Source organism: Schistocerca nitens, chromosome 7 (genome assembly GCF_023898315.1).
Source record: "Schistocerca nitens isolate TAMUIC-IGC-003100 chromosome 7, iqSchNite1.1, whole genome shotgun sequence".
In the NCBI taxonomy this organism is placed as follows: domain Eukaryota; kingdom Metazoa; phylum Arthropoda; class Insecta; order Orthoptera; family Acrididae; genus Schistocerca; species Schistocerca nitens.
In genome coordinates this window covers 319,922,644-319,947,949 of record NC_064620.1, presented here as the reverse complement: position 1 = coordinate 319,947,949, position 25,306 = coordinate 319,922,644, and the positions used below count along the sequence as shown (strand labels likewise).

The window sequence follows — 25,306 nt, the reverse complement described above, 5'->3', positions numbered from 1 at the left end:
TTACTCTGAAGATGTGGTGAAATTGAACAAATATTAATGAGAAACTTTTTCCACAGCTTGTGCAGACTTGGTGAAATTTTAAAGCTAAACAATTCACAAACTTGTCCTTATGAATATATAAATTCTTGCATTACTATTCTGAAGTGAGAAAACTAAGAGAGCCAGTGAATGGTCCATAAGCAATTAAAGATAGTCTTATTTGCAAATGTAAGTCATCAGCAATAAAACTCCAAAGAATATTTCACAGTTTAAGGACACGTTTGTGTGTTGTGGTTATTGGTTCAGGTTTACTATAAATTACACAAGTATTATGTGAATAATGTTCATTAAATGTTTTTATGACATGCATTTTAGGTATCCCTAACAACCTTTGCCACATATATTATGTGGGATGAGAAAAATGTTCTGGATCCTGAGAAGGCATTTGTATGCCTAACCCTGTTCAACATGATCCGTATGCCCTTGACCATGCTTCCTATGTTAATAGTGTTTGTCGTACAGGTGAGCCTGAACCAGTCTTAATTGTAGGCCTTCCCCGCCATTACGCTTCTATTTGCTTTTTCTTTGTTTCAATCTTTCTTTCTCTTTTTGATTTCTCATGGCACTGAATATGTCTTGGAATTGTTTCACACCACCCACATTTATGTTGGTTACAGGGGGGTGTTCATGGTTATGTGGAGGTTGTAGTAATGTGTAACACTTGCTTGTGCTTAAGGATTTGATTGGTAAAGTGGGAAAGATTTGTAACATTTTTTTAGTTGGTTTTCTGATAGAATACTGTACTATAATTCTTTACAGGGATTGGTTTGTTAAATGTGGGTAATGTTTGGAATATTCACAACATTAGTTTTGTACCTTAGTAATATCAGAAGAGTCCAACAACATATTACTCTGTATAAAACTGTTTTATTAGGTTAAATGCTTGTATTCATTTAAAGGTGATGTAAGATAAACTAAGGTCAGTGGCTGCACTAGTGGTTACATCACAGTGGATCTCTTGTATAATACATAATAAATATTCTTAATACTTACCTAATGAAATCTTTGTTACTCCCGCATTTTTCTAAATTGAAATGTGCTGCTGCTCCTTCCAGTAAGCTGTTTTTGTGTGCATAATTTAGTGGCTCCCAGATAACAACTTAAATAATTAAAATCACATTCCAACAAGTTCACACATTTTGCACTTCATCTGGCATACTGAAAGTGATTGAAATTTTACCCCCTCCCCTTTTGCTTCCAAAATTTAGTATACCATCCACAATTAAGATTCTGATTGGTGTAGAACAAGGGAACTTGCTAACAATGGAACAGCTTCTCCATGTATTTCATCATTTTTATAGAACAATGTAGGAGATCATCGTTTTCCCTGGGCGATTATCAACAGTGGATTTTTACATTACAGTCCTGATCCATTTCTCATTTCCACGTGAGAAAGGAGTGGTTTACTGCCAGCCTTTGGTCCATTGTGACATAGACTCTGTTATTCTCAGGAAATGTGGTACATGCAACTGGAGAGCGAAGAATACTGGAGCCAAATTACTTGATTAGAAATTTGTAAACAGGGCCATGAGATTTTTAGAAAAAGATAAAGAAAGACGTCAGTCTTCATGTATTGCCAGAAAATACCAAAGGATATTTGACTTTTGTCTGCTCTGTTTAGGTATCTCTAGTCTCCTTTGCGTCATTCATACTTTCAAAGGAAGAAAATGTGCTGGACTCGAAAACGGCATTTGTATCATTGTCATTGTTTAACATTTTACGTTTCCCACTGTCGATGCTTCCTATGCTGATTTCCAATTTGGTGCAGGTAAGGACTTACACTTTTAATTTTCAACTTTTCATTTCCTTGAAAATGACTGGAAAGATTTTATTTTTGGTTTTTGCTTGTTTTTGTGAACAGCAGATGTGTACATTTTTCAGAATTGTTAAACTGAAGCCGTAATTTTTTAACTTTTTTTTTTCAAAATTAATTTTTGTTGCCATATTTTATACATTTTTATTTTTTCTCTTTGAAATTAAGGTTGCATTTCTGTCGAGAGGAGTTAGAAAGTGTGCATGGAGTGGTGTTCAGATCTACATTCCTTGATTGTGTGGTATTCTGAGATGAAGTTGCGAATGCAGTGACTTCTCTCTTGCCTGGCATTTAGCATGCTTACTGAGCTTGAGGATAAGAATCTGTTTAATCCAGCTTAAAAGAATTCTGATTGAATTGCCGTTTCTCTTAAAAAATTTCTGAGCCAGCTTGTAGGCTTGGTATGTGACGAACTTTGCAAAATCATTTGTGCTTCATATCTGTGTCATAAGAGATGTAGACAAGAGCCACCAGGAAATCTGTGTAAGGTGACAGGCAGCTGGATTTGCTTGCTTCTTCCATAAACAAAATTGCTATGAAATTCATTGTATTTAAATACGCTGTGTACTGATAGAGGACTTAAAACTGTAGATAAAAGTAGTGTGTAGCTGCTGTTACTGCTCTCTCTTCTTGTTGTAATTTCTTACTGAGGACTGTGATGCTGTTTGGCAACTTACGTTTGGTTCATTTCTTTCGTTAATTTCTTCAACAGTGTTAAGTTTTCTCACTGTTTTATCATTAACTATTTAAATCTGTGTTTCTGCTTTACTTACTAAATTTGTTAAAAACCTATGACAATGTATTTCAAAGTCCATGTCATTGGTCTGTCCAGCCTACAGTTCCTGCTTTATGGCTGCTGTAGTTAATTCATGTGCACAGTATCAACCAACTACTATTTTTATGCCCATCACAGCTCAGTGGTGTCTCTCTTTCCATTCACTTTACAATACCTTAAATAATGTCTGCGTGCCTCACATGTTGCCGCTAATTTTCTTCACATCTTCATTAAAAAAAAAAAATCTTGTCTCATTTGTGCATTTGCGGGCACTGTAGTGGAATAGAACAGCAATATTTACTTAAACATGCTTCTTAATTGCGTTCTTCACATTTTGTTATTACAGTTTCTTGTATCTTGTGCTAAGAGTGGAAGTAAGAGCAATGTCATATATTTTCCCTGTAAAGCAAACTTGAAAGTTTTGTTTCTATATTTGATGTAACAGCTACACTTCTAATCTAAAAATTTCATGTCAAGCAGTGGTGTTTAATTTATTAGGTCTTGGCTATGCACTGTATAGTTCAGGAACCTAGAAGTCTTATTGTAATGTAACTTCACAATTATTTCACCCACTCTCATCCTACAAAATGTTTCTCAGTGCCCTCTACTCAGGAAGGTGGCCTAGTGAATATCTTGTGTAACTTAGTAGCAGGAGATTTATCAACAAAAATAATAAATTTTTGGAAATATAATTGAATAGGTAAAAAAATCTACTCACCAAGCAGAGGCAGGAGAAAAAACATACAAAGGTTATGGAAATCTGCAACCTTTCAGAGTCCAGTGTCTCCTTCTTTTGGCAGAAGGATTAAAGGGGAAGGAAGTGGGATGAAGGAAAGATTGCACATTTCTTTAACCTGTTGCTACTTGGCATGTAGACTTCTTTATGTATCACTTTACTTGCAGAAACCTGCAAAAAATATGGGATTGCATTAAAATTTGACTACATATTTCTTCTGTGTGCTCTTGGACAGCAGTGATAACTATTTCTGCAGTTTTAATGAACAGCAATGTGTCTTTCTGCTGTCCTTGTTGTTACTGAAACTTTGTCTGTCTTCCACTATTGAAGACATTGTAGACACATTTCAAGTGCAGTTACATAATTTAGTAACAGAAGTCTTTTGTCATAACTACACCCAGAATTTTCTGTCCAGACTACATGATCTCCCACAAAGGTTGAATTGTTGTCAGTTCAGCTGCTGTTCTTGACAATATTTTTAATTGACTTCTTCCATGGCACCTGTGATACACAATTCATTTTCAGGGATTCTCTCTTTGGTATAACCACATGCAGCAGTGGAACTCTTACATCAAACTTCCATGGCAGATATACATTTTTTTACTTCTACATGGATTGCTGGTGAAATTATTTCATTGATATGGTACTCTGCCCACAAAAACAAATCGTTTCTCTTTGAGTGTATCACCTTTTTTAGTTACTATGTGTAAACTCATATATATACAAACACCAATTTCAACATTTCCAAAGAAAAAGCTATTATGTAGACATTTTCAGCTAAGTGACAGACACAAAATGAGAGAGAAAAAAATGGGACTGACAGTCAAGATGTATTGACTGGAAAATCCCATCTGTGTCGAGAGTCCAAAAACACTTACACACCTACATCAGTCGTGGCATACGGTACTGGTGGAAACATTTCCTTGTAGTAGCCAATTTGGTTTACAGTTACTAACATAACTGTGGGTTCAGGAGCAAGTGCTGCACCAAATTTCTGAAAGAAAGAAAAAGAATTGCTTGTAATATTCAGTACCACAGATACAGTAGTGGTTTGAATGAGAGGATTTACATACTAATTCATTTCATGCTTGCTCTTCCTGTTATATTAACATTATGTAACTAACTCTTTGGCAATTCTAACACATATAGCTATGTGTATGCATGTATGTGTTTCACTGTTACATATTGTAAGTGATATTTACATTCCTAACTTTGACTGGACTGTTTCACAAATACAGGGTGAGCCAAGATAAGCTGAATTTAAGTAATCAATATATGACAAAAAGACAGAAACATATTTATGTGCATTTCTGTCTCCACAGTTAATGCTGGTAGTGTTGAACTATACAGTCCATCTGTAGGCAGTGTGGATATGTGTTACGAATATTCTTTTATGTGGAGAACAAAATATTTTCCAACATTGAGTATCAGTTCCCTTACGCAGTTCAGTTTATCTCGGCCCACACATTATTTCTTTTACATATTTTAGTAGCAGTGTATTACTATAGTGTTACATTGAAATCTCAGTACAATGACATCATCAGACCAAAAAAGCTGTAAGGAGACATGCAAAAGCAATTCTCATTATGGCAGTCTTGCAGGTAATTAAACAATGCATTCTAACAAAGTTAAAGAAATAGAAGTATTGAGTCACAAATTATTGAAAATTTTAATATTAAAAAACATGAATGCGCAAATTTTTGTGTTACGCACAGAATGAAATTAAATATTTCGAGTTTTGATAGTATCTGCTTTCTAAAAATGTTAATTGTGGTAGTTACATTTAAATTGTTCAAAATAATTTTGAAACAGTTTGGTCTTAGTGGATTGCACAAAATGTTAAATCAAGTTTAAAAAGTTGAGTTGTTGGTATTGGTGCAGTATGTTTTTCTGCTGTGCTAAGAGTCTTTAGCCCCACCTCACCTCTCTCTGGAAGATTCATTACACACAGCTCTCTTCAATTGTTTTGCATGAATACAAAGAACAAAAAATTTTCTCTTGCTACATATCAATTTAGTTGGTAAGAAAACCAGTGTGCAAGACAGTAATGTGACTGCAGAAGTTATTGCAGTTGGAGATAATTATAGTCATACACTACTCTTCAGAGAAATGGAAACAAGCAGCTTGAGAGATGTAATAACACTGAAATTTATTCCACCAATTGTGGACATGACACTACACAAATTATTAGATTTACAGACCTGCACATACACTGTGACTGTGGAAAATCAGTACAGAGTAGTGCCACCACGTGCTGCAGTCAGAGCTGCTAGATACCTGGCATGGAATCAGAGTGCCTGAACATGCTGCTGGGGAATACTTTGCCACATGGTTTATCAGTGCATCCATAAAGCATCAGCTGTGGCTGCAAGAGGACCTGAATGAACAATTTGCTGACCAACCGTATCCCAGTCGTGTTCGATGGGTAACACATCGGGCAAACTGGCAGGCCAGGGAGGCAGTGGTACCCATTGTTCTTTGAAGAAAGGTATATGTGTCTTGCTATATGCAGCCAGATATTGTCTTGCTGAAATATGGCGTGAAGAATGACCTGCAGGAGGAGCAGTGCCATGGGGTGTAGAAACTCTGTTGCGGCAGTAGCTATTCGTATTGCCCTCGAGACTTAGGGGACGAGATTGCGTGTTATAAGCAATGGTCTCCCACACCACGTCCGTTGTACTGCCCAGTAATACTGTTTGCCTGATTGTGTTCGCTGCAGTGGCACTCAATGTGTTTGTTGCCATAACTGTATGACAAGTTCAAGCCACACTCATCCAAAAACACTACATTTTGCCACCCAGCACGCCACCATCATTGTCTGTGTTCCCATTGCAGTATGTGGTGTTGGAGGATTTTGGTCAGTAGAAACTGATGCAGTGACATGTGTACTACTAGTCCAGCCTGCAGATGACAACATTGAACAGTTGATGCAGATGTGTGCACCCCCGTTGTAGTGCTCGGACCTCATATCAACAATGTGGAAGAAGGTGCTCTGTCTGTTATGGCCAAGTGGACAAGATGGTGGTCATCTTGTGCTGTGGTCACATTGTGTTGTCCATTACTTTTTTGGCACTTTTACGGCCCCCTTCTCTCTGTTGGTTCCACATACACCTCACTGTATCGTGTATTGTGCCCTGTACAAGATGCAATTTCATGGAATGACAGACTGGCCTCCTGGAGACTAATCATTCTTTCCCATTCGAACACTCGCACATGTCGATATTCCACCTGTGATCTTGGCAATGCATAGTGACACTTCATTATTCATTTACCTCTCTGCCATTTAAATCACTTACTATGGTTCTGCTGTTCTACATCTGCTCTTAACATGGTGTGTTGGAGACCATTGGTTCAGAGTGTTTTACTTTTTTACAAACAGTAGTGTAGTTATCATTTAACCGTCAAGTAGTATGGTGGTTTGAGATGAAATAGATGGTGCTCTTGGATCAGATCCTGTCTGCTCCCTTTCCGATGGAGTTAGTGTAGAGATATAGTGCATAATGATACTTAGCATCAATAAATTTCATTATTTAATAGTATGTTAAATCACAAAAATCCTTTGTGTGGAAATTATGTATAACCATTAGCCGTTAGTAGCCTTCAAATTCATATCAAAATACCTACACAAAATTAAATAAGAGTATGGTCCTTTTTGATAAAAATGCAAAATAATACAAGCAGAAATATAATTTTTCTGTAAATGGATAATAGTATAGTGCACCTATTGCACTATACTGTTTTATCAGATACATATGAATTGCATTTGGCACAAAATTCATTTCCATTTGCGTCTTTTGGAGGATCACACAAGTTAAATGTTCTTAATTTAATTTGCAAATTCTGGTTGGCTGCGACAGGGAATCGTTTCCGCAGCTCCTCACCTTTTCCCAAGACTTCTGCAGTTTCCACACGAAAAGCTCTTGCCTCGCAGTATTCGAGCATTCCTTTTTCCATTAAGGGTTTGGCAAAAAAAAAAAAAAAAAAAAAAAAAAAAAAAAAAAAAAAAAAAAAAAAAAAACAGTTGTTTCCAAGCCATTTTTGGATCAAAACCTTGAAAAAGACTCATAGCAAAGTTAGTAACATGACTAGTACAGTAGGGTGGGAAATTACAAGGAATCCAATAGCTTATGCGAAAACTTTTAAGTACAGTGCCAAGGACTCCTACATGATAAAACAGCAGTCACTCCAGTGGCTAGTGCACAACTGGCTGGTACGTTTCCTGCTTGGCTCAACTTTCTACAATGAGAGGGTAAGTAGAATGAAGGGGACATTGAACCTTTCACTCATATCCGATCCCCCGGAATACCGTTTGATAGTTAATTGAAATGCATTCACATTGCAACAATAGAATTTGAGGCAGGAATAAATTATTTTGTACTGCTACTGGTATTATTGTTATTTATGCTATTGTTGTACTGAGATTTCATTGTACATTGAAAAATTTTATATTTATTGTAGTTCCTTTTTTCCACACCACACCAGTAATAAATGCATGGAAAGTTGTGTATTTACTTTGTTTTATGCAGTCATGTCTTTCCCTTCCTGTAGTTTTACGTACAAGATATGTATGCAATTTTGGTTAATTTTTGAAATCTGAACTATTCAAAACATTTAAAGGTAAGTCATTGGGTAGATATGTAGATGTCGATTTGATTGAATTGATGAACATTACAGAAGTAAGCTGTAAAGATTTTATACACTGTTCAGCCAGAAAATTATGCGCATTTGTGCAATAGCACATTGGTTGACCTTTGTTGGGAAAGCAGTTGCAATTCACTGTAGGATTATTTCTAAAAAGGCTTACTGCGGGATAGTAAGTGAATGACCTCTCATGATCCCACACAGGTAACACAATTCCTGCAGTTCGCAAATGGTGCTTTGTTAGGTCTGACATGTACCTCAATGAATCTCAGATGGAACACTGTTTGGACACCTTTGTTTTTGTGAAAACAACTACAGCACAGTGCCACAGACACTAACCATGAAGAGATAAAATTGGCCTGCCATAATACACATGAAGTTCATATCTTAATGGAACAACCACAGTTGTGCCAGATGCGCGACCATGTAACATGCTACCTTTACTGACCTGCATATATTCCTCATTGAACATAGAAAGCAGCTATTTTCCTTGAAGACTGTACATCCTGGTATGGCCAGCAATGTTACAAATGTATAAGCAGTTTCTTTCACGTGACAGGACAACTCATTTCTGTTGTGAGAACCAATTAGACCTTCCTATACCATATGGCAGTCATAACTGATGGTCATTGTATCAACAATGGCTGCAAAATTTTCTGCTTGTAACAGTTTCCTTGAACAAAAACACTGGATGTCCAGGATGGAATAACAATATTAAAGAAAGAATCAGTTACCGATAAAGTTACTTTTTTCTCTATCCAATTAGATAATATTAATAATAATAATAATATAATATAATTATATATATATATAATTATATGATATAATATAGTATAATATAATATAATATAGTATAATAATATATTCACCATATAGAGGTGATGTTGAGTCGCAACAGGCAGAATGAACAGATTGCTGTATGTTCAACCTTTTGGACAAAAGGCCTTCTTCCGAAGTAGAAAATGCGCATGCCTGGCCACTGTCTCAGGCTGCTGTGTCCCACCTGCAGACTATATATTGCGTCGTGGTTGTTGGGGATAAGAAGGCAGGGGTTGGGGCTGGGGCTGGGGGTTGTTGGCAAAGAAACAGCTGAGCAACCAAGTTACCATATTTGCTTCCTAACACAATGTGCTTCTCTTAAATGACTGCTTGCTTCACATTCTGTGCCATTTGGATCCTTCCTACCAAAACCAGCTTTCTTGAATTGCACAGGTGGGAAATCTCTCCGCACTGTAGCCATTGTTCCTGTAACCCCAGTGGCCTCTACCTACCCTCTTCCCTGCTCCCATTCCAGCACTACATATGCCTTCTATTCTGCCAGTGCATCTTTTTCCTTTCTGTGCTTCTCTCCTCTCCTCTCATCTCTCCATTTCCCATTCCCCTTCCACAGCACAGCCTCCTGTTTCTGCACCTAGCAGCCTCATCTTCTCCACAACAAATACCTGCACACTCACAGGCAGTGCAAGATCTATTATTCCTATCCTGTTGTCCCTCCATCTTTCGGCCTCATACCACCTCCGAGTCCCCATCGCCTGCTCCATATTGCTGCTCATGTCAGACGCAATTGCACTTGTAGTCCACAGTTGGGCCACAACAGCCAGAGGGAGAGAGAGAGAGAGAGAGAGAGAGAGAGAGAGAGAGAGAGAGAGAGAGAGAGAGAGAGAGAGAGAGAGCCCTCCCCAAGTAAGGCTGTTTAGCAGTCTTTTTATTGTGTATGTCTGTGGCTCAACACCACATCAGTCATGAGTTTGAATCTATGCTTTTCATAATAGTGTTGTCAACCGAGTGATTGGAAATAATAGCATCTTTCCCAGTAAGGTATACTGCCATCATATGCATCAGAGAGGTCTCATAGTGCATCACTTACTGTTCGCGACATAGTCGTGTTTATATCTGTGGTTAACTGGTGCTCCTAATCTTCTGGCTGTTTAATGTAAATGAATGAAACATAATTAGCTGATAAGGTTGGTTGGTTTACTGTAATAGACAGTTCTGGATAAAAAGAGTAGTAGTTTCGAATAATTATTCTGGAGACGACGTAGACCACCAATCGCTACAAAGTTGAAGCCGTTAGTGATGAATGGGTGCTCTGAATATTTATTGTTGTGTGTATTGTTCCTGTAATCATTATAGGAACTAAAACTGGAAGAGAACTACATACTCTTTGTGTGATATTTTAATCAGCAAGCAGATCCTGGAATAAAATGACTATGACCTGAACTGAGAAAGCGGGATCAAGCATTTTGTTGCATTGCTTAGTAAGGGTATGGAAAGCAGTTACATGGGAGGAGGAAGGGGTTAAAGATTGGTCTCTGAACTTGATGGTTGGAAATCTTTGTGTGTTATCAGGTGTTGATGTTATGTATACTTCTGTTCAAACATTGTGAGAGTGCCCCCCCCCCCCCACCCCCCCCCACCCCCCCCCAAACCATATATTTCCAACTGCAATCGTATTTAGCTATGCTCTAGTGTTCAGATTCATGTTTTGGGGTAACGACTGCTTCATTCTTAGTACTTCATGAATGTGATAATCCATAATAAAATTCAATTTATTTATGATTAAAAAGTTGTTGCCTTAACTTGAAAATAACAATACAGGAAACAGTTCATTTGTACTTGTTCCCTTGAAATGATGGACTGCTGTAAATATCAATATTTAAGGCCCTCATCATGTTCCACATCGTGGTGCGTGCCTGTGAACTAATCAATAGAAGACACGATCTGTAATATATATGTGTAAATGCTTTTCTTCTATTGAAATGTACAGAAACTGGGAGCATTAACTGCACATTTCAGAGCATTCTATTCATTACTTGGGGCTTTGTTATGAAATTAGTTGGAAGTATTTTTAATTTGTAATTGGTGTTTGCCACTGTGTGATAGTAACTGTGTATCTCTGATCTCCAGGCAAATGTGTCAATAAAGAGAATGAATAAGTTCATGAATTGTGAAGAACTGGACCCCAATAATGTTACACATGATTATTCTGACAGTAAGTACAACTTCAGTGATTCAGCATATTAAGTTTGTTAGGCTATAGGATTTATTTAAATATGTGCTATTATTTAGAACGTAAGAGGAGTTCTAGTCATTCAGCCATTATCACATCATATTCCCTCAATTCCATCATGAAGGGAGGTCTTTTGGCATGTGGAAAGAATAGAGATATACATTAACAAGCAGAAGTAACCAGTGCTGGCTACTGCTGTAAAGTTTCCTAACAAAAACTAGCACTAATCTAATCAATCCGATAGTTACGGTACTTACTTCTCGATTAGCTCTACATGTAGGTTATGAAAAAAGCAACTACTTCAAAAAGCACTTACTCCTTTTCCTACACTACTCGATTGCCATTACTATTTTATTCTTCAAAGCATTAGTCTATACCACTGGTTCCAACTTTTCCGAGACCATAATCCCGAATATTATCAGATACCAGCCAGTACTTCAAATACAGCTTAACACCCAACTAAATATTAGGTTCAAAAATGGTGTCCAGATTAAGAACCCAAAATCTTAGAATTTAAGTGTATTATTGTGGTAACATTTTTTATTGTTTCTGTTTATTGACTTGGATTTTGATCTTTTACTGTCAGTCATCAGTTACCATGAATTTGCAGTCTTCTTACTCTGATAAAAACAATCTATGGAAATACATCTTAGGTGCTCGATCACTGCCTTGTGAACATGTCATTGCAGCATATTTTTTTTTTCATTTTTCTGTTTGTCACAACACAGAGACAACTACTGTTCTGGATACAGAATGAAGTAGGCAAGTGCTGCACAGGAGCTTTGAATTCGCTCATGTCATGTCAGGAATGTGTTCAGAGAGTGGAGAGAGATTGGAGGGCCAATCCCTAGAAACCTCAGCTCACTAGTATGAGGGAAAGCTGAAAAGAAATGCATATAAATTTTCTGTGTGAAAGGTCTTAAAGCGTTTTAAATTAAACATTTTTAATATTCTACATCTTTACCCTTCATGTTTATTTATTTGCAGCCGTTACAATTGTAGTCTCTAACATTGCAGTGTGCGACATAACTGTTAATGTGTGAGAAATAACTTGCTGTAATCCAGTTCGAATTCGAAGAGTTCATCCACAAGTGGAGCACCTTTTCCTTCAGTATGGCAATGAATGATCTCTCTCTCTCTCTCTCTCTCTCTCTCTCTCTCTCACACACACACACACACACACACACACACACACACACACACACACACACACACTGCAACATGTGCGTCAATCCGACACCTCGGGTTCATCACCACCAATCACTCTCCAAGTGATCCCAACATCGCCCCATCCAATGGTTATCTGTTTCCAAAACTTAAAGAACATGGACGTAACTTTGATAGTGATGAAGCAGTGCAAGCAGAGGTGGGCTTGTGCATCTGTCAACAAAGTCAAACATTCTACAGTGACTTTATCAACAAACCATTTTCTCCATGGGCAAAATGTTTGTTGCCAGGGTGACTGTTGAGAAAAAGAATGTGGACATGAAGAATAAAGAGTTCTTGCATAAGAAATGTGGAGGTACTACTTTCCCGTGTCTCATACATCTGCTCCCCAATCATAATGCCATTGGAGACTGCATTAATCACCCAACAGTCAGTTGAGACGATCATGCTTCTGTGAGTATTTGTTGTGAAGAGATATCCTGGGAACTAATATTAAATGCTTACCTGAAAACTGCTTAGAGCAGGTAGTTAGGATGCAAGCTCATTAGGAAAATATATTAGATCCAATGGCAACAAATGGACCTTACCTTTATCAAGGTAAAATGGTATGGGTGTTAACATCAAAACTTATCTCAGTGACCACAAGAAAATTGTATCAGTGATAATCAAATAATAAACAGCAACTAAAACAATTAGTAAGATTTGTACAACTAGTAGACTAAATAACGTATGTACGAGGTTACTTAGTAGTAGGGAATCTACATGGTATACATTCCAGAACTCAGCAATAATTGCACAGTACACATGAAACACGGCATTAAGCTGTGAATAAAGGGATTCAAAAGGCAAACGTATGAACTGCAGCAAAATTTTATCAAAGGACGTTTCAGAAAACCCAAAGAAATTCTTGCCACCTATCTTTTGTTACTTCTATGTTGTCTTCTCTTTTTTGAATACTTAATTCCACTCCATTGAGCCACTTCTCCTTAATCTTGCGCTGCCATATTCATCTTGTGCATCTTCCTAGACAACCTCTTATAACGCATTGCCTTCCAACATCCATACGATATGAACCTTTATCCCCTCAATTTTATCTTGCAAAGGTTCTCACATGTTGTCTCCCTAACATTCAGCTCTCATCTTTTTGATTTTTGTTACACAAGACAGAAGACTGACTTCACAAAAACTTCATTTAGTTGCTTGGACATTAGTTCTTCTCTTGGCATTCTAGTCCAGGTCTGTACAGCACTTAACAAGATGGTATATTGTTTGATGTGATTCCCATATCTTCCTCCTTCCTTCCCCCTCCCCCACCCCTTCCCCCACCCCTTCCCCCACCCCTTCCCCCACCCCTTCCCCCACCCCTTCCCCCACCCCTTCCCCCACCCCTTCCCCCACCCCTTCCCCCACCCCTTCCCCCACCCCTTCCCCCACCCCTTCCCACACCCCTTCCCACACCCCTTCCCACACCCCTTCCCACACCCCTTCCCACACCCCTTCCCACACCCCTTCCCCCACCCCACCCCTCCCCCCCCTCCTCCCCATGTTTGTCTTCCATAAAAGGCTACACTCCGGACGCACATACCTTCAGATCAGATAACCTAACACATTAATTTTATATTCAGTGTTAACAGATTTCTCTTGCAAAAATACTTCTCTTGCTGTTTCCAGTAAGCATTGTATATCCTTTCTGCTTCTGACGTCATTAGTCATTTCGGTGCCGAGTTAGGAAAAATAGTCTATACGAGAGTGAGTCAAATGAAAACCTTATTGTTTTTTTAAATATTATTTACTGTGCAGAAGTGGTACAAATGCAAGTCCTCCAGCCCTTACAAAGTGCATAAATTCCTTTAGAAAAAAATTCTTTTGGTAGTCCGCGCAACCACTCATGCACCACGTGGCATACCTCTTCATCAGAATGGAATGTCTTTCCTCCCATTGTGTCTTTGAGTGGTCCAAACATATGTAAATCACTTGGGGCAAGGTCTGGTGAGTATGGTGGATGAGGAAGACACTCAAAATGCAGGTCTGTGATTGTTGCAACTGTTGTATAGGCAGTGTGGGGCCTTCATTGTCATGTTGCAACAGGACACTTGCTGACAGCAATCAACATCACTTTGATTTGATTGCAGGCCACAGATGGTTTTTTTTTAGGAGATCTGTGTATGATGCACTGGTGACAGTGGTCCCTCTAGGCATGTAATGCTCCAAAATGACACCTTTTTCGTCCCAAAAGAGGGTCAGCATAACCTTCCCTGCTGATGGTTTTGTTCGAAACTACTTTGGTTTGGGTGATGAGGAATGGCACCATTCCTTGCTCACTCTTTGTTTCTGGTTGGTGTAAGTGAACCCAGGTTTCGTCCCCAGTAACAGTTCTTGCAAGGAAGCCACCACCTTCTCATTCAAAGTGCCGAAGCAGTTCTTCACAAACATCAACATGTCGTTCTCTCATTTCAGGAATCAGCTGCCGTGGCACACATCTTGCAGACAGCTCGTGAACTGGAGCACATCATGCACAATGTGGTGTGCTGACCCATGACTAATCTGTAAACATGCTGCAGTGTCATTCAGTGTCACTCGGCGGTTTTCCTTCACTACAGCTTCAGCTGCTGCGATGTTCTGTGGAGTCACAACTCATTGTGCCTGACCTGGATGAGGAGCATCTTCCACTGAAGTCACACCATTTGTGAACTCCCTACTCCATTCGTAGACTTTCTGCTGTGACAAACATGCATCACCGTACTGAACCTTCATTCATCGATGAATTTCAATAGGTTTCACACCTTCACTATGCAAAAAGTGAATAACAGAACACTGTTCTTCCCTGGTGCGACTTCTGGTGTTGTCTCCTCAAATTCATACTTGTTTTTATACACTTTCTTCAGTTTAAATTTGGAGTTAAAACCAACAAATATTGTGTTGGGTCCACATCTGCCCCCTGAAAATGCCTAAAGTTCAAAATCTGGTTCTAGAAATCTTTGCTTATCATTATATAATCTATCTGAAATTTTCCTGTGTCCCATGTCTCTTCTACGTATACAACCTTAGGCGATTCTTTTAAAACAAGTGTTAGTGATTATTCAATTATGTTCAGTACAAAATTGGATGCTGGCTAATATTACAAAGCCAGATCAGTCATTGTCCAGATCCCCCCCCCTGCCGTGTTTAGCGAGGGGATCGTCAGTTGTAGCTTTCCATAATTTCATAATTTGTTGTGCGTGGCAGTGTGTTTTATGCCTTAACTGATCAGCAGTAGCAGTCAACAGAACTGTAATCAAAAAATGTAAGTCTTTTTTCCTTAAATTGTGACTTAGTTATTGTTTTTATTGGCAGAATATCCTCTTGTCATGGAAAATGGTACCTTCAGCTGGGGCCCTGATGAAAGCCCAGTATTAAGAAGCATTAATCTGCAAATCAAACAGAGTTCATTGGTAGCTGTTGTTGGAACTGTTGGTTCAGGAAAGAGTTCACTGGTTTCAGCATTTCTTGGTGAAATGGACAAAATTACTGGCAGGGTTAACACCAAGGTAAATGTTACCATTTATTGATAAAGCAGTGTGTGAAATAAGTTGCTGTACATAGTTGTTCCAGTTACTGTTTATTTGCGAACACTACTTTATAAATGTTACTGTTGCAGGGTTCAATTGCTTATGTACCACAGCAGGCATGGATACAGAATGCTACTTTGAAGGACAACATTCTGTTTGGTAAATCCTTAGAGCAGTCTTCATACCTTCGAATAGTAGATGCATGTGCGCTTAAACCTGATCTTCAGATGCTACCGGGTGGTGACCAGACAGAAATTGGAGAAAAGGTAAGGATGATTTGAAAGTCAGCAGCGAGTTAGATAAAAGAAGTTATTACTTTTATCAGAAGCTTATTAGTTTGAAAATTTCTTGCCTTTGTTATTCCTTAATTGTTTCTTGTTTTGTTATTTGAAATAGTATGACAGTGGTCACCACACTTCATAAGAATAATGATTTAGTTTTGTTCAGCAGAGTAAGCCAAATGTAATAGTTCGTATATTGTACCATCAATTCGTTCAATCAATTTTATTCAGCACTTCAGTGTCATATCACACTGTTTTGGAGAATGGGTTACCCTCTGCAATTGTAAGGTTTTTGTTCTACATGTACGTTTATTTTATTAATTTGTCAGGGATAACTGAATCTTCTTTCACTGTAATTTTATCTTCACTAAAGTGCAATGACAAAGTAATTATTTCAATATAATTTCAGTACTAATTATCACTTACATTTTGTTGGGATCTATGGCTTTAATGAAATGTTGCAATGATAACTTATTTGTTATTACTGTTTATTAGTTTCAAATTCTATTATATCTTTGGTAAAGAATTTTTAATCAATTATTTTATGATTTCATTGATAGTGTTTGTTTATTAATCCATAGATAGCAGTTCTGATGCCACATAGTATTCGGCATGTAGTAATTTGTAGACTGCCATCCATAGAAAATTAATAACTTTCAGTGCATCGTTGATTAATTGATGTCTGTACAATCAGCACAGCTTTCCATCTACCAGATGCTGCCCTATTGCACTTTAGTTAAAATATTCAGTTGGTTACAGCTGCACCCTGGGACAAGTATCTGGTGTCCTCTTTATCATCATGGTGCTACTTGTTATAGGTGAAATGAATTCTAAATTATTTTAGCAGAGCACCCTACCACTTACGTACATATTTTCAGTCCCCACAGGGAGGCTCACCTGTTAATGCTGACTACAGTGAAATATGTGGTGCACTGTACTTCATGAGAGAGAAAATTTATTTTATTGCATGTCACTATGTATTCATATGTTTCCATGAGTTTTTATCTGATGCTCTTGTCTTTCAATTTCTTGCAAGTTCATATATTTTCTGAGTAGTTGATGTTGGTTTATCTCTGATCATACCAACAAAACTTCAGGCTTTGAAGGGGGGGGGGGGAAATCTTGAATTGTAATCATATCCTGTTCATACTTTGTTCACTACTTCCTTCCTGGATGCAAGATTTCCTTTGGCCAACCACTCTTCCCTGGAGTCCTTGTACATTATATTTTAGTAAGTAAAGGATAAAGGAGACCACCTGCTGAACAGTGGAAGCATTTTGTTGTTAACAGGCACACATGAAAGAGAAGGTAATCTTGCTATCTTTAGGAATAAATCCTTTCTCTAGCTGGAGTAAGGAAGGATGTATTTTGAAAGCTAGCAAATTTTCCTTCTGTTTCATGTCTATACTTAGATTACCCAACACTTTTGCTATTTGGTGTGGTCGCCTTTACTGCCAAATTATTTAAATTCTGTTAGAGCTTTCCCACTACATGTTAAAGCATGTAACAGAAATATATGACTTTTAAGGCTGTAGTAGGTTCCAGACACCCTCATTACAAATTTTTTAAGTCCACATAACTTTCCAAACACTTTCCAGTGGGTCAGTTTGTTGGATTCTGCTGGTGTCATTTTTTAGTCTTTACTGAAAATCGCTAAAATGGGAGCTGTGTTCCTGCAAAGCTGTAGACAGTGATAATCACTTCCTAAAAGTAATTTTCTACCTTTCACTAAATTATTACAGAAAGCAAATAAAAAGTACGATAATATCTCAGAATGTTGGCCAGTCATATTCAATGTATTCTGCTCTTTAGGTGCAATGTCACACTAATCTTTCAGTTACTCTTGGTCTTAAAATTTTGCTAGTTTCTTTTACATCAAATGATCAAGTTTTTGTTACTGAAAATAAGTCATTCACTATCTTGTTCCCAAGCTGTGATGTTCTTTTAATTTCTACATTTAGCAGTCGGTATCTTTCGAATGCGAGCCTTGCTTAAAGTAAACTGTAAGTCTAAAGAATTCAACATGCACGATGATACAAACTGATAAAAGATGGAACAAGACATTATCAGTTAACAAAAGCATCAATCTTCTCACGTCACTAAAAGGAAAAAAGGACAGAAATAGTAAAAGGACATATATGCATCATTGAAGGAAAAAATCTATTGAGAAAGCTAATAAATAAGACACAGAAGTGCTGACCAGTACTTAGATGTGAAATGTTTCAGAATACTGATATCACTCATATAAGAGTATTATGTGTGAACATTATTTGGTGTTCTAGAACTAACAGTTCCTTCCTTTAGAGGAGAGGGCATAGGTTGGGGAGGGTTAAAAAAAGAATGGCAGGTCACTCAGACCCCAGGATAAGAGGGCTCCACATGTAGTGCGCTTACGCACATAGAAAGTCAAGAACTGAGGCAGGTTTTGAAGTGTTACAGTACTTACTTTATCTGGCTTGAGATTAGTGTTGCATATTGTATACTTCAGAATAAGTCGAAATTTCTTTCTCTATATATATTTAATTCACAGCTGTTTGTTCCAGTTGAGAAATGTTCTCTTCTTCTTTCAGGGTATAAATTTGAGTGGTGGTCAGAAACAGAGAGTCAGTTTGGCTAGAGCAGTTTATAGCAATGCTGATATATATTTTCTAGATGATCCTCTCAGTGCTGTTGATAGTCATGTTGGAAAGCACATCTTTGAAAATGTTATTGGACCAACAGGATTACTGAAAAAGAAGGTAAGTTTCATTTTGATCTTTCTGATGATGAATTTCGTACACTAATTAATCCGCTGATGTAAAGACCTTCCCAGTGATGTGAGTAGATGTTAAAAAAAAAAGTCTGTAGACAGTGTGTAACTTTGGATTGATATTCATTTGTTTCTGGGTCACTATCAATTTTAGGTGTGCTAATACACTGACATTGTTGTAGCCATATTATTTCTACATTAATGTGCCTCAGTGATTATGCATGTACACAGAGGAAATAAACTTCCCAATACTTAAAACTAATAATTTACAAAAAGGAAACGGTGGAAAATTTGGGCTGGAATAACAATGTTATGAAAAAGGATAAATCGTGTCTTAACAATCGGAGAAGGCATTGAGTGGCAGACAGGCACATCGAATCTATACTGAGACGCATTATAGTGAATAGAGTGAACAGTTGGTATGTAGGTTAGTGATAATTGTGATAAGTTGCTGTTTGAACATATTGGATCCTGCTACCTCTAATCCTTAGAATACGATAGTATCGTTAATAAATACTTCCCATCACACTGTTCTTCACTAATCCAATAATGGGCAAATTAGCACTAATAATGTTTCCTAATTTACTATGAAATATTCAGGTTATCATTTGTTTCACCTGCATTTCCTGATACTGAAGTGATTAGTAATATTACATAAAATGTAAAATTGTAGAGTGTCTAGTGAACAACTATTTCTTTATAGGACGACGGTTCAATCCCGTCTCCGGCCATCCTGATTTAGGTTTTCTGTGATTTCCCTAAATAGCTTCAGGCAAATGCCGGGATGGTTCCTTTGAAAGGGCACAGCCGATTTCCTTCCCCATCCTTCCCTCACCCGAGCTTGCGCACTCCGTCTCTAATGACCTCGTTGTCGACAGGACGTTAAAAACTAATCTCCTCCTCCTCCTCCTCCTCCTCCTCCTCCTCCTTTCTTTATTGGTTGGGTTAAGAGGAGTGTAGCTATTTTCATGTTTAGCATCAACGTTAAAATGGACTTTGTTTTGCAGACACGAGTGCTGGTGACACACAGTATAACATTCCTGCCAGAGGTAGACCTCATTGTAGTTCTTAAAGATGGTGAAGTTACTGAGATTGGTGCTTATAAGGAGTTGCTTGAAAAGAAGGGTGCATTTGCAGAGTTCCTTGTGCAGCATCTTCAGGAGGCTGCCACAGATGAAGGCGATGGAGGTGAGGTACAAAATATAAAATGCTGGCCTGTGTGAATTGGCTCATTGAGAACCATAAGTGGGTCATGTGTTTACAAATACTGATCTACTCTCTCTCTCTCTCTCTCTCTCTCTCTCTCTCTCTCTCTCTCTCTCTCGTGTGCCTGTCTACTGCTCAGTAACAGAAATATGCAATGAGTGGATACTTCTAGTTCTTGTTCATAGTCCTTTAATACAGATACTTGGGGACTCCACAATTTCCTTTCTTCCTTCATAGAGCTTGAAGAGATCAAACAACAGTTGGAGACTACAATTGGTGCTGAAGAACTATCACAAAAATTGAAGCGAGCAAGGTCACGAGTTTCAGAAAGTCACAGTGATAGTGGCTCAATTGGTGATAAAAATTCACTTTCAGTGTCAGGATCAGTATACAGGTACAGATTTTTATACCCCTATCATTTTTGTTTAATATAACAAATCCTTGTTTTTTTTTTTTTTTTTTTTTTTTTTTTGCTAAATATCTGAATAAACGTACCCAAAACAGCAATTCTTAAATTGTAATTCATGTATCATGTCATTCCAGTAGGGGAAAAAATTTGTTCACCAAAAATGGTTTTAAATGATATTTGAGAGGTAGGTTGTTCCATATTTATGCTTCGTGGGCGAAGAAAAGAAACATCTGTATGACACTTTCAAAACAAGAACATCTGGAGCAAGGCTCACAAACTTGTGAATGTATTACCTTTGACACCACCACTTTCTGAATCTTTAGGAAGTATCCTGTGTGGAGATAAGGCAAATGCAAAATGAGCAAAATAAGTAACTGTGATACAGCTGTTAGTGGAGAGTAAAGAACCTTTCTCATGTAGGGTTCTTTTCAATTTGTCCTATTGCAGACTATTTGAATTTCCTCTGTTTACTATTTTCTGTGTGCCAGTGGTCTTTAATCAAGTAATTACTGCTATAAAGTGCATATATGCACTCTTATTCTTGCTTACAGTGGTCAGTATTGCTTTTTTCCTTATTTTCTTTTTTATGTTAATAATTTCGTGAAAATGTTAATTTGCTTGCTTAGGTTCTTCATAACACAAAGCTCAAATTTTGAGCCCTCTCATAGAATCTGGACATTATTAAACTGGGCATTATTTTTCCCTGTGTGCAAGCAGACGTAGAAACTCGATCTCTTCAACTTATATTTTGGCCATGTACTCTTTTGGCCATCTTAAGAGTGAGCTACAACAGTCATATCCATTGATTCAAACATGAGAGTTGTGCAGTTCCACTTACTGCTACAGAATACACAAGGGCCAGCAGTGTTGTTTGATGGGAAAGATCTTTGCATGAAATGTATCAGTGGTTGGACACCTTTTCATTGTTGATGCCTTTGTGAGTTTATCCAATAAAGTGCTGAATTCTGTGCTTTGTCCAGATTGGAAACAATATCTCTAGTAAATGAATTGTCCACTAAACATATTTCCACTGCTTCCATCACTACCAAGCACTAGAACGAAGAAGTAGGCAGTAGATCTTCAACATTGCCACGTGGTATAGAGTAGCCAGTGCAATGCAGTACTCTGACACAGCTGATTTCATTTGAATGTATGAGCCAGAAGTACCTTTGGTGTCCCTGATAAATAGGCTGTGGCAGATCACTGTGTCAACGCTGGCCATTCTGCTAGGACAAAGTTGAAATTCTAGTGTCAGCATCATTATTCTGGGACTTGGTAGTAAAGGAAGATGATCCAATTAACCCTTTCGCTACTACAGATATGCGCTCTGCATTCTATTCTGAGGCAGCTTTTGTCATGGTCGTGTTGCTCATCAAATGCTGGTATTTATGCTGAGAGACACTGTTCTGGTCAATGTGAAATACCTACTGTCAGATTTTCGAGAACTATTAGGAAAAAAAAATTAGTTTTGCACGACTTACAGTCCAATATCTTCACTCTATAAAGAACTGAATTTGTTTTCGTTATCCATCATACATACTGCACTGCATCAAATTAAGTAAACCATTGTACAAAATTTTAGTGTATCCAGCGTATAAACATTACCTGTGGCTGATGTTAGCTCAAACATTCCAGTGAGTGAAATAAAGGTAAGGTATTGAAATTTCATTTAAAATTGAGAGCAGAATGATAAATCATTTCGTTCTTGAGTTATCAGGTTTTATATGCAAAGGATAGTCATGTATGATGCCCCCAATCTTGGCCTTGTGCATCGTGAGTCGTGGTCATGACTATCGTCACACCTCATAAACAATCTAAGATACCAAAAAGAGGTTTTGTTGCAAATGATAACATGCAATGAGGTATATATGTTTTCTGAGAAATACTCAAAACTCTTTTATTCACGGAGATATGGAAGTAACTCGTCCACAGCAGTGAGAGGTCGGCAGCTCAGGATGCATACAGACATCCATAGCCCTGTACGAAAACCCAAATGGTGCAGACATGCATGTCAACAGCATCTGGAGGAATGGCGTAGCAAGATGTGTACACACACCCACAGAAGCAAAAGGGTTAATCGAGTGAGTGGTTTGAACCTGGTCACAGCATGTAATCAAAAGATTTCTTCGATAAAAGTGCAAAGATGGTGCTGCAGTGCATCTCCTGTTGAAGTGTTGCCATTATGAATTGCGAATGTAACCATAGATTTGCTTCGTACAAAGGATTACATGTCCTGAATATTAATTCATCAGTTAATAAAGTATGAAAATGCACTTACACTGCAATGTGTTCTTCTCAGCCACCAACATTTGTGTTATCCAATGTTATCCAGAGGGCAGGAGAGAGATTCCCCACTCCACAGTGACAGCTATAAAAGGAAGAACAAGATAGCTCCATATTTCCCCAAAAGATGATAAACATTATGGCTTTCCACTTAACTCACTAAACTTCCTTATATCTAAAAGTTCATGAAAATCGAGTGTTTTGGAAATATGTTCTAAGAAGCAGTGAAACTAAATTCAGTATATTTTTGTTTTAAATAATACTTAATGTTCTGAAGCAATGCTAGATTTAATTTGGGAGGTAGTCCTCATTTGCATGAAGAGCATGACCTGATGAAAATCTTCAGCTGGATCCCACCTCAATGACTTGAGTGTCTGTAACTTAACCCCAGTAGTCCTACAATGTAAAGAGATCTATACTTTCACACAGAATCTGAAAAAGAAACACAATATATTCCCATGATTCTGAAGATATTACTTGTATGATGTTAATAAAGACATTTACAAAAGAAAAAGTCAATTTTTTCCACAATTTATTTAAGAACAGTAGCCATGCAGTGCAGAAAAGGGAGGGAGGGTTTCACAATGGAAATTAAAACTGGAAATTTTAAGCATTATCACAGTAAAACAATCTATGAATGGATTAATAAAACAAGTCATACTATTTTTATAAATGCATGGCACAATTAAGTGTATTTAACGATGGGAGTATTGTTGCTCCACACGACTTAAAATGTAATATGCTCTGGAGGTCCAGCTTATTGGAGAAGTAACATCCTCTTCAAATGCCAAAATAAATTATCCTACATTTGCAATCAAACAGCCTTCAGTGAATAACAATTTGATTCTGAGAGGTAGACATGCCGAGAGAGTACATAACTGAGATGTGTCTATTGATATCTAAGCCCCATTTTCTTCCCACCATTATGAAATACAACTTTTATCACTCTTCCACTCAATTCTTCACAACTGTGTATATTTTCCATTTGTATAGGTAGTTTGTGTACCTAAAACTTGTTGGGACCACCCAGACCCAAGCATCTTCATTCAGGATGGTCCCTCCAGACACTCCTGAAACCATATTAACAGCTGGATGCTGTCCCCATTTATTAACTTGTTTCAGTGGCTGATGTAATCTCAAACAACCACCCATTGGTATTTTAATAATTTCATTCTCTTAAAATAATGCTTGTTTCTTATCCTATGCAGTCCAAAATGTACTTAAAAAATTATACTTAACCTATTGTCTCAAAGATATGGAATATGTCGCAAACTGCTTGGTATCCTCCCCACTCCAATTCAGTGGTGCAGTCCATCCCTTCTGATGAAAAGGATTTCCCCTTTGCATAAATTGCATCTTATCTCTTACTTTTACTGGAAGTATTAGCGTATTTACTCGATCGAAGCCGCACTTTTTTTCCAGTTTTTGAAATACAAAAAACTGCCTGCGGCTTAGAATCGAGTGCAAAGTAAGCGGAAGTTCTGAAAAATGTTGGTAGGTGCCGCCACAACTAACTTCTGCCATCGAATACACACTGCTGGCCATTAAAATTGCTACACCAAGAAGAAATGCAGATTATAAATGGGTATTCATTGGACAAATATATTATACTAGAACTGACATGTGATCACATTTTCACGCTATTTGGGTGCGTAGATCCTGAGAAATCAGTAGCCAGAACAACCACCTCAGGCCATAATAACGGCCTTGATACGCCTGGGCATTGAGTCAAACAGAGCTTGGATGGAGTGTACAGGTACAGCTGCCCATGCAGCTTAAACACGATACCACAGTTCGTAAAGAGTAGTGACTGACGTTGCTCAGCCACCATTGACCAGACGTTTTCAATTGGTGAGAGATCTGGAGAATGTGCTGGCCAGGGCAGCAGTCGAACATTTTCTGTATCCAGAAAGGTCCGTACAGGACCTGCAACATGCGGTCGTGCAATCACGATAAGCTACAATCCGACCTTTATCAAAGTCGGAAACGTGATGGTACGCATTTCTCCTCCTTACACGAGGCATTACAACAACATTTCACCAGGCAATGCCCGTCAACTGCAGTTTGTGTATGAGAAATCGATTGGAAACTTTCCTCATGTCGCACGTTGTAGGTGTCGCCACCGGTGCCAACCTTGTGTGAATGCTCTGAAAAACTAATCATTTGCATATCACAAGCATCTTCTTCCTGTTGGTTAAATTTCGCATCTGTAGCACGCCATCTTCTTGGTGTAGCAATTTTAATGGCCAGTAGTGTATGTAGCGCTACACAGGCCTGTTTTGCAGGCACAGATAAATACTGGCACCAAAACCTCTGCTTCAGTAAAAAAAAAAAGTGGAAGACGAGCTTTTTTTCTCCACCCTGACTTTCGACCACTGCATTTTCATACATTATCCAATAAAGTAAATACAAATTTCGTATTGTTCATCTTCTAGCAACATTTCAATGTACTACGAAAATCCGACTGGCAAGACTGTTTGGGCTGTTTGTCAATATGGGAAACTCTATGTTCTGAATTTTTTCCTACCTGTGAGAAGAGATGGTTGCTACTAGGAACTTCTATGAATTGTGAATCACATGCAGTATTCTCTTCACCATAAGAATAATACGAATATAAACATTTTGTCATGTATTCTTTTGTGTTTGCTG

At 38.0% G+C, this 25,306-nt stretch overlaps 1 protein-coding gene across 5 annotated transcripts in view; it reads left to right on the top strand.

Moving 5' to 3' along the window:
* Positions 1-25,306, top strand: part of LOC126194752 (multidrug resistance-associated protein 1) — a 390,212-nt gene that overhangs the window by 261,687 nt on the left and 103,219 nt on the right. For 3 of the 5 annotated variants that reach the window (XM_049933031.1, XM_049933029.1, XM_049933030.1), the window contains exons 13-19: positions 1,661-1,807; positions 10,912-10,996; positions 15,515-15,708; positions 15,819-15,995; positions 18,581-18,748; positions 19,767-19,947; positions 20,203-20,359. In XM_049933031.1, the coding sequence (XP_049788988.1) occupies positions 1,661-1,807; positions 10,912-10,996; positions 15,515-15,708; positions 15,819-15,995; positions 18,581-18,748; positions 19,767-19,947; positions 20,203-20,359 (1,109 nt within the window). Of the gene's footprint in view, positions 1-354; positions 502-1,660; positions 1,808-10,911; positions 10,997-15,514; positions 15,709-15,818; positions 15,996-18,580; positions 18,749-19,766; positions 19,948-20,202; positions 20,360-25,306 lie in introns of all 5 variants that reach the window. The other 2 variants (XM_049933033.1, XM_049933032.1) reach the window with 1 other exon arrangement.